The sequence below is a fragment of the Eleginops maclovinus genome, chromosome 13, assembly GCF_036324505.1.
Source record: "Eleginops maclovinus isolate JMC-PN-2008 ecotype Puerto Natales chromosome 13, JC_Emac_rtc_rv5, whole genome shotgun sequence".
Classification (NCBI taxonomy): domain Eukaryota; kingdom Metazoa; phylum Chordata; class Actinopteri; order Perciformes; family Eleginopidae; genus Eleginops; species Eleginops maclovinus.
The window spans coordinates 10,861,333-10,871,720 of NC_086361.1; the positions used below are offsets into that span (position 1 = coordinate 10,861,333).

The 10,388-nt window shown below is 38.3% G+C and overlaps 1 protein-coding gene across 2 annotated transcripts; it reads right to left on the minus strand.

Moving 5' to 3' along the window:
- Positions 1–441: 441 nt before the first annotated feature.
- scamp3 (secretory carrier membrane protein 3) lies at positions 442–7,661 on the minus strand. Of its 2 annotated transcripts, none has more exons than XM_063899592.1 (9): positions 7,282–7,661; positions 6,890–6,970; positions 5,133–5,246; positions 4,605–4,725; positions 4,362–4,490; positions 2,714–2,873; positions 2,203–2,304; positions 1,962–2,079; positions 442–1,315 (listed from the first exon to the last, which is right to left on the minus strand). In XM_063899592.1, exons 1-9 carry the CDS (start codon positions 7,333–7,335, stop codon positions 1,166–1,168), a joined length of 1,029 nt encoding a protein of 342 aa, XP_063755662.1. In that variant the 5' UTR covers positions 7,336–7,661; the 3' UTR covers positions 442–1,165. The 2 variants fall into 2 exon arrangements, with proteins under 2 accessions (XP_063755662.1, XP_063755663.1); XM_063899593.1 differs by lacking the exon at positions 7,282–7,661 and adding an exon at positions 7,062–7,169.
- Between the last annotated feature and the right edge of the window lie 2,727 nt (positions 7,662–10,388).

The window sequence follows — 10,388 nt, forward strand, 5'->3', positions numbered from 1 at the left end:
TATTAACTGACAAATATGCTAAGAGGAAACTTGCTTAAAAAGACATGTTTGACTGATTGAAAACATAAATACAATATGCAGTGTATTGTATGTGTATTAGGTTCAAGCATAAGGGGGGAATGGGAGTAGGAAAAGCATATTTTGCTACTTGAGAATAATGTCAATATGTGAAGAATAAAGTTACAATGTTGTTGAACAGTCGAACTGTCTGTGTCATGCATACAAAAAATGATGTTGCTATATACATTTTTTTTTTAAATCAACATTTGGGGATTAAATAAAATGTTAATGTGAAGCTTATATTTATTCTCAAAATGTCCCTACAGCCTTGATCTGGAAATGCAAAATAAATGTGGTTTATTCCCCTTATGTCTGGCCCCAATACTGAGCATATTATCCTGTTAAAATAGATAAGGCAATGATAAAAGGTAGTGTACTGTGTAAGCATGACAATAGATTTTTATTAAAACCAAGACAGTGACATGTAATAATAATCATAAGAACCACAAGCAGCACCAACAGAACAGTGACAGATATTTTTTAAACCAAAACAACACAAGTTCATAATCTTTACAGTATGACAGGATTTGGCAAACAGGTAAATAGGCATTCTTATTTGGGATAATAACAAAACAAGTTAGTGTACACTTAAGCGACAGAGAACTTAGTTGTTAGAATGGCATCATATCAGTGTTCAGCTCCCAACTCAAACATGGCTCCTTGTAAACACAATGTACATCCAGATGATTTAAAATGGCAACTATCCAGGCTAACACTGTCCTACATGGCGCACAGCTTGTCTTTCCTTAAAAAAAGCATGGTACCGGCATTTACTGACTATTGGTAGGACTTTGTAACATTTCATACAGCTTTAGCCTTTTTTATTTTATTTCACATTTCACATTTCACATCATCTTTCCGTTCCTACAATCAACACAACGTGATTGGTTGACTCCTGGTTTGGCAATGTAGCTAACTTGTCCTGTACACCCTTTGAACTTAGACAGCCTCACCGCTGTCTCATGCATGAGCCCTGAAGTTCAGATGCTCAGGGGTAATTATACAGACCAATTCTAATCACCTGTGGGGAAATAAATAGCAAAGAGATCCTCTATCAAGCTGAGAGGGCCCTCCTTCTCACCCTCCCAGCCCCTCTCTTCCCTCTCTATCGAGGTGCGTTGAAGGCCCCCTGGGCAGCGCTGGTTGCAGCAGTGGTGGCGGCCTGGCGTACGGCCTGATTGGACATGACTCCGGTGGCGAACTCAGCCTGGGCCTTCTGGAAGCTGGCATCAGTCTGCCTGTACTGACTGTGGATCTAAAGCGGGGAAGAGAAAAAGCGCGCTGACACCCGATATATGAAGCAATTCATCCTCATATCATGCACATTGTGAGGCTGAAAATGATCCGCAGAACCCGATATGATGGCTATTCTTCGGACTGTTTGTTATCTGCTGACTGATGCATGACAGGTGGACCACCTGGGCACAATGGATGCAAGTATTTCCAAAGACAAGATAGATAGTGCAAATTGTCTAGCATTAGTTTGTAGCCTGATTGAAAGCACTTATTATTCAATATCTTTTTTACCTGGACCTACTTACCCTTCTGCTTATTGATTGGATTTTTAATGACTAGTACTTTACATTAATAAAAATGTTGCTGCATTTTAGTTTAATAAATCTAGAACAAAAATGCTAAACTCATCCAATCCAATTTCCATATTTTTTCCCTTGAATTTACTATACAGAATGAGTGACCAATACAATTTTTTGCAATTGTAAGGTTTTGCATGTAATTGATTAGTAAGCATACCACAGGATAGATAAAACTTGTATTATAGTAAACAAATTGTGTGAGTTTTCAAACAGATGTTTTGTGTCAAAAGTACAACTTTACAAAAAATGTGGGTCACTACCGGTCTATTTTCTATGCATGTAAATCTAGTATTATTCTGTTCTCACCTTCTGCAGCATGACGACCCCCATGGCAGTTTGGGCAGTGAAGCAGACGGCGTTCATCATCATGATCGCACCAACAGGGACACTGGTCTTCAGAGCAGCCAGGCTCACGATCCACCCGCTGAGGAGAAGAGACAGTGAGACAGAGAAATAAAAAGAGGAAAGAAACTGAAAGTACATCACATCTGTACATCACAGAGATGTACATCACAGAGATGTACATCACAGAAATGCTTAAGTATACCTGAATCCCCATCCAGGGATACCAATGGTCATGATGACGTAGGTGACCACTTGGGCGAAGAAAATGAAGAAGAATACGAAGAAATTGAAGGAACTGTCACTCCTAGACAGGAAAAAATAGATATTGTTACCATAACATTTCAAAGCCATTTATTGTTTTTAATATAGCTGCAACATTTAGTTAAATATTTGATCAGTTGATAAACCAAAAAATAACTGCAAACAACAAAAAAATTATTATTGCTCAAAGTAATTGTTCATTCAATATTGGTAGATAATGCAGTTTTAGTCTCGCATATATTAAAAGTTCACAATAGGTTTATTAAGGGGAATTTTTGGATAATCATGAATACCCTTTCATGAGTGACTTGAGAAAGCTGTCTAAAGTGGTACCACAGTAAGAGAGGTGAAACATAGAAGCTTTAATCAGCAAGTAAAGGACAAAGGTGGACAATTCTGGTCAGCTTGTTTGTTTTTTTGGGGGGCTTTTTCATGGAGATGGTGGAACACACCTGAATGCTTTGTACATCGGTCTGTACCAACAGACAAAGGAGCAGGGGGTGAAAAGGAGGGCCCAGAGGATGGCTAGTCCCAGGCCAACTCCACCAGAGGGGTCCACACAGAACATGGCCAGGGAGGAGACCAGGTTGAAGAGCAGCGTGCAAGTGCCAACTGGACCGTAAATAAAAAATCAGAAAAGCAGACAGAAGGATAAATAAGAGTCGCTGAACAATAATGAACAAGGTGATCTCTTTTATGCTTTCTTAAAGCGCTGTGGACTACAAAGAACACAAATCCATCACACCCCTGCTCACTTTGAAGTAAGAGCCAACGTGTCAGGACATTGGCTGATGCAATATGACGTAATGTATTACTTTTCTTTGCCTGCTGCTGGGTTTAGAATTGGCTCTACGTTTTGGTCCAGGCTTAAGACCAAAACAATATAATGTTTTATGCTCGTCCACTTCCTCTAGTAAGCACTCCCTTTCTGCCTCAATTTTCTCCCTCTCTCTGTTCTCCATTTTAAAAATCCTAACTACAGTTCATTTTAAATCTCTTTTTGTTTACAAAAGCACACACATCAAGATGATGAATACTAGTTGGTGGGAAGAAGAAACATGTAAAGGCCAGAAAATAAATACACTCTTGAATAAACTCGTGCTTTTTAAATATAGTATGTGTTCATTTTTAAATCACGCACACTCCCTTAACTTTTGTACATTGGATGCCCTGGGGAAGACAGCTTTTAGTTTGTTCCTTTCGAAGTCCTCAATCTGGCCATAACGTGTCAGAGTTCTTGAACAAACATTCCCGCTCCAACGTCAGACAGCGCAGGAGGAGTCACACAGGCATGCGCCGGCTAGAGCTCTTTCTCAAGTGATTCTCTCAGCTATAAAATCAACACTTCTCATCTCAGTAAGCACAATTGATAACTTTACCTGTTGATTATCTTGCTTGATATGTTAAATGTGCATACATGTCTAGAGCTGAAATCTGAAAGCCAGGTTTAAAACTAAAGGTGAATTTGACATATTAAACTCTGAGGTTTTTATAGAGGAAATTGGCATAGCTCTTTTTAATGAACTCCATAAATCAGAAAATACTGTCAAAAGCCATAAAAACAACTTTGGAATATGGAGGATTAAGTGAAACTGGGAGTTTTGCTGAAGTGGAGATTTCTGGGTCAGAATAAGAAAAAAAACTGATTCAAAAAATATATATTAAAATGTTACACATTTGCCAGACATGACAGGTGAATAGGGTAAAATGTAACACATATATCACCACCCAATTTTGCTAGTTGATCAATTGAAATGTATGTTTAAATATGTTTACGAGATATTATCTAATGTTAACTTTTGATAAATTAAGGAGAAAAACACGAAATTAGTAAAACTACATCCAAATGGGTATTTTGGGTGTTTCCACATCCTAGTCTGAAGAAGGGGCAAAATAGTTTAAACCCTCAAAATTGACCAGTGCATGAATAAAGAATGATTTGAGTAGTTTCTTGCCTTAAGTGTCAGCAGGTGAAGATTTCAATGTTTCACTACCCTATCTAGTAACGCTGCCCCAGATAAGCACCCTAAGTAAGTAACGTTATCACACTGATGCTGAGAATTAACACAACAGTGCATAGTAAGGGTTCGAGGAACTCACACATCCAAAAGTAGTACATGATGGTGACGGTGCGCTGGAAGTGCTGCGTGATCTCCACATTGATGTCCTGGTAGAAGCAGGGGCCCACAGGGCAGAACGATGGCAGCGGAGGCCAGTTATTCTGACGGGCTGATGAAGACAACAGTGGGAGAACATCAATTAAGGCAATTTTGAAATCCCTAAACCAATTATATATTTAGGTATCTTAAGTATTGATTTCCCGTTATATTCTCCCTCTCTTACTGGCACCAGGTCCCAGAGCGTGTGACTCAAGCTCCCGCTCTCTCCTCTCCAGCTCCCGGGCTTTCTTCTCCAGCTCCTCTTGCTTCCTCAACAGCTCTGCTGTGGTTGCGTTCACTGCCGTCTAAAGAAGGAAAAAAATAATATACCCTTAATCGTCCCAGAGAGGATATTTATATTCGGCATTTGACCCATCCTAGTGTTAGGAGCAGTGGGCCTGTGCATAATGGGCATAAAGTAGAAGATGAATTAGAACTGCATATCAAGTTCCAAAGACAGAGGTGGTGTATGCATTATAAATAATAAAAAGGATATGTTAACAATATGTTATTATAAGAGATTCACATGGCAATTCATATATAAATACTAAGTCTTTTTTCTTACCACGGAGTCCCATTTAGATTAAGAATCTTTTTTTTTTAAGGAAAACCAGACCAAGAAGGCCAGCAGCATTTAAAACAACACATAAGCAAATTCCGAAAACATCAAAAGGCAACAACTCTCCTTGGCCCTTCACGGCAGCATGTGTACCTGGGAGGTGTAGGAGCCATAGTTGCGAGGCTCAGTGGGTGTTGTCCTGTTGGGTGGAGTCTGTGCAGGCACAGCTGGAGCAGAGGGAGAGGTGGCTTCATATGGAGGAGGAGGCTGGTGAAAGAGAGACATCAGACATCAGAGTGACCTCATCCTGTACGCACGCTCAGAAATAATATTTTTTTACCAACTTCAACACTTAAAAAATGGGCAATATTTTAATATCACATTGATATAGCAATATGCGATTGGATATTGTCTTGGATTTTGAATAAAATAGTGAGTGATGTACATTTCTGAGCTTAAATCAGATGTTCTACTTTTTCTTTCATCACATTTCTGATGATTCTTTTTCAAAAATGTCATTGTGTAAAAATGAAATCAAAACAACAAAAGTCAACCCTACAATATTGCAGAGGAATTGGTAAAACAAATATTGGGATATTTATTTTTTATCACAATGCCCAGCCCTACACTTAAACCTATTTTTTTTTCAGAATCTTCATAGCTTTACACAAAAAACCAAAACTTAACTGCAACAACAATGTGGCCACAGAGGAGTTGACATTCAGAGTTTGAAATGTCTATTTGATCAGATTTTGAGACCTCCATGTCTACAGCAAAATAAGAAGCTTTAATCACATATTTAAAAAGACTACTTCAGCTTCAAGACCAAATGTAGTTCTTGTTGCTGCAGTATTTGCCAATAGCAACAGCTGTCAGGAAGCACACATGAACCCAAGCTTTTTCCTAGATAATATATTTAATTCACGTATATCTTAAAGCAAATGTATATTCCAGCTACTCTGTTTATAGCAATACATCTATGATTCATGTTTTACAACATAAAGTGTCCTCATTAAAGGCTCATTGAGTTTGAAAAAAAACATTGAAAAGACTTATACTAAAACTACGGCTCTCAACAATAACTTGTATAAATCTCTCCAGCCTTACTGTGTTTCAGCTAGTATGGGTTATTATAATAAAGAATGCATGTCAGTAGAGCACACCAGTAATGAACAAGGTCTGCTGGCATTGAATTAGGGTGTTAAGGTGGTATAACTTCCCAATTTAGTCTAGACTGGCTGCAAAAAAGTGAACTGCCACCATCTGTGACTTTTTTTAGGGAGACTGATAGATTGAATGTGGGAAGTGAAACAAAATTGCAATTTCAACACTGAAAGCATGCTGATAGACACACTAAACATCTTAGACATCTGAATAGAAAAGGTGAAAGTATTGGATTTAACATTTACTAAATTGCAGTTTATTCGCATTAACTTATTGGATTTTTTTCATCTTGCTGCTATATGTGGCATAAATCAATGTATCTTGCACTCAACATACAAACTTCCTTACAGTAAATGGGGAGCAAGTTTCAGTTTCTCTATCTGTTCGTCACAAATCTGAAACTAACTGAATGAAGATGTTGTTTATGATGAATGTCAACAGCATATGTAGTGTTTATATAGCACATTTGTTACAAACATCAAATCTTAACTATAAATATAATTTTGTCAGACTCAAAACAATGAAATCGATAGAAAACAATCAAATAAACTAAGGCTATAGCAATATTGTTGCGCGTATTTACCCTTCACACTTTGTGTATACAGTCTATGCCCTCACGGAAGAAAACAAGGCAGGGCAAGTCCTGCCATGACACGAAAGGAATCGGTTGTGTTTTATATGACCTATACAGTAAATTATCGCAATGATCCCCCATTATCTCACAGATAATAAAACATATTACTCACCCCAGTGGTGTTATCAAACGGGTTGTAAAGATCCAGTGTGGCATAGCCCGTGTTGCTGCTGTGTTGAGTCACTGCAGGGTCCTATAAGACCAAAACAAATGGTTTATGGGTTAATTAGCACATAAATAAATTTGACCTGGTCTAATGGAACATTAAATCTCATTGGACAAACCCGAGCGGCTTCTATTGGTGTGTTCATTGTCAATAATATGAGCTACAAGTGGGCAAAGCTTGAACGGAAGGCGGAAAGGCCGAGGCAAAAAGGGACACACGTCACATGAGCAACAACACGCCTGCTATTACACACAACCAACATCAGGGACTTCACACATCACACAAAACACTGCACCGAGACAGGATAATACATTACATTCATATTTCATTTCACCCACTTGGAAAGGGTTGGGGTCCTCCATTGGCTCTGGAAAGCTTGTGTATTTTGACATAACGATGGCTGGGTGTTGGGTAAAGGTGAGCTGTGTCTCTTCCAGCAGATAAAAAAGATGCGCTTGTTTCTTTTGTTGATCCAGAGGGAGGGCGGTGTTAGTCGGTGTATCCAGTCAACTAGCTACCCGCCCCTCCGGTGGTCATCTCCCCACAGTTTGGCTAACAGGTGAACACGGTAACGGACTGATTGAATGTTGTTTTCCCCGGTGTGTCTCTCCTCTGTAGTCCGGGTGTCAGGATTCGGATCACAGCAAGAAATATCCGCTCTTTTCTCCCGCAGGAAAAACAGCCCAGGAACCGGAAGTAACCAGCACAAGTCGGCGATCATGTGACAGCTGCTGCGGCAGACAAGCACGTGAGGGGAGGCGTGGCCGTGCATGTGCTGCCCAAAAACATTTCAGAATTTAATCAATTTAAAATGTTATTGAATGAAATCCCCACCAGATCTCTCGGTGCACAATATTATTTATTAATAACATTCAAATAAGATTTTCTGACATTTATTCATGTACATTATTTAATTTTACATTCTGTTTAGCTTATCTTATTTTATTTATAGTTTACTGCTTACGCATTTGATTGCACATTGGTCACTTGTAACATTCTCTTGAACTATTTAAATACGATTCTGTTTTGTCTTGCACTATTTCATTGTTTTATGTCTTATATATACATTTATTAGCATTGTTGGACTTAAGATTTTCATTGCCATAACTACACTGTGCATATGACAATAAAACCCTTGAGTCTTTGAATATAATGGACGTAAATACCCCCGAAAACTATAAGTATATCAGTGAAGGAATTAATGTAAGAAGTACAATGTGAAAGATATGTTCAAAACTGGTTGATATGCAATATAATCTAGCCCTATATTAAAAACTTGTGGCCCAACTTATGTTTTTGCTACTTGAGAGATGAGATGGCAACTACCCTTTAAGACAGTGACTTTTAAGCCTTATAACTTTAACAAACAACCAATCTGTAAATCATAATTTTGGCACCTAACTTCTCTTTTATCATTTAGCTATAAACATATACATTTAATAAATTAAATTAAGTCTGTTGTCTCAGTGTTTTGTTTTGCCTGGTGTTTATGTAACTTTTTGTTCATATTCATGCTTTGCCGTTTTAAAAGATAATTTTCTTCTCTTCCAGTAGATGTCAGTCTTGTGTCTTGAAGGAATAATTTCCCCTACTTTTCTTGTCTCAGTTTATTTTGTTTCTCAGGAGGAGTAAGTAGGTTTTCAGGTGCAATAAAATAAACATGAATCCGTTTATTTTGACGCATTCACTTTAACATGTCATTGAAATTCATCTTGAGTCATTGTTTCTTCAATAAATCTTATTTTCATGGAATTCATTTGAAGTGAGTTGGTTTTCATCCAGGCTTGTATAAAGGGTGCCTAGAGGACTTTGTTATTTTGTTGTTTCTTTGCACTGCTCATATATGACCCTTTCAGTCACCTTTTGAGCAGTAGTAGAAAGGATTACACCTTTAGTTTATACTCCTTTCATGGCCTAATTCCCTTTTAAAATCCAGCCTGGTCTATTTTCCTTTTCTTCTCCTACAAGTCTAATGGGGTCACATGGGTGACAGCCTTCCGTAGGGGCAGTCATATGATTTCTATACATACTATACATAGGTCAGATTGTCACGCACATAATCAGTTCTCACACAGTCCTATTCATACTGTACCGGTTTCTGGCCCCTTTTGTTATTTATGAACAGATCTACACAAACACTGTAATGTATCAGTTGTTGTCGGGATCGCTTTAGCCTAAGGGGTCACAAGGTAACAGTTTTGCATCCAGTATTCTTTAATTTCTCATTTAGGTACCTTAAATTTAGAAAAATCATCTTGCTCAATACTATCTGAACCTCATATTAACACTGTTTAATGATTACACTAAATCAGGTATTCGAGCCTACGGCGCCATGTTTTTTTCATCAAAGGAAATGTTCTGCATCATTTTGTATGCGTTTCTCCAAAACTCAGCCTGACATCTCTGGAAACTTTTGGATATCCATTACTATTTGAAACAAAGCTGTGGGAGAATTTACATTTTTTGAATCTTTTGGGCCCTAAAAAAAGCGTAGCCCTCACACATGCAACTTGAAACAAGTTTTCAATCCAAAGAATATAGATGGTTACTTTTAAGAAGTCAAGTCGTGATGAAATCATCTTTAGCTGAACCTTTGTGAGGTCTGCTTGAACCTGCTCACACATTTCATTTGTCCTCATGCCCTGCGTCTGTCAGCTGACTACCGTGACTCATCATTTCCTTTAATTGCCGTTTCATTATTGGTCCAGATAGATCTGATTCAAATCGTGGACTCCGGGAGCCACCCTGTCCTAAAACCACAGCATTCCTCAGCCAATGGAGCAAGGCAAGTCTCCATGATGTCACTACCATAGGAATGAAATGGCTAACAGTTGTGTGTGGAAAGTCACCCGGCTAACAAGGAGACACTGGGTGTTTTTAGACCGCTCCTATAAACTATAACAACCATAAGTCAAAGGGGTCATTCAGACAGAAGTATGCATCTTGTCTATTTGGATGTGTGTGTGCAATGCCAATTTTCTTATTTAGCAAGGAAGTTTCCACATCCTCGAGAGTGCAGTTAAAGCGTTGCGGTTTTGATAAGTGCTTACACCATAACATGGGTTTTTACTTAGGCCATTGAAAATACTTTCTGCCTGGGAGACACGAAAGCACGTACTCGATGAATGAAGTTGTGTAAGCCATGCATTCTTTCTATCCGCAGAAACAAACTGCAGTTAATTAGTGGAAAGTACTCAACTCAAATATAGTTTAGAGGTACTTTACTTTACTGTACTTGTTACATGTTGCACCCCTGCATTTGTTTGACAGCTGTTGTTACCACTTATTTTACTCTTTAAGATTTTACAAAGGAAATCATATAACATCGTTGGTCAGCATAACAATAGTTTGGACCCCCTTGAAAAAAGTTGGTGAGATTAAAACATGTTGCATATTGTATGAAAAAGTATATATTAGTGTTGGAGGGCTTTATTTTTCTTTCCTG

Excerpts from the sequence above, each read along its gene's own strand:
- scamp3 (XM_063899592.1), bottom strand. The coding sequence starts at position 7,335 with ATGTCAAAATACACAAGCTTTCCAGAGCCAATGGAGGACCCCAACCCT. Across the intron at positions 4,726-5,132 it reads ATGGCTCCTACACCTCCCAG|ACGGCAGTGAACGCAACCAC; the intron begins GTACACATGCTG and ends TTCCTTCTTTAG. Across the intron at positions 2,305-2,713 it reads CCGATGTACAAAGCATTCAG|GAGTGACAGTTCCTTCAATT; the intron begins GTGTGTTCCACC and ends TTTCCTGTCTAG.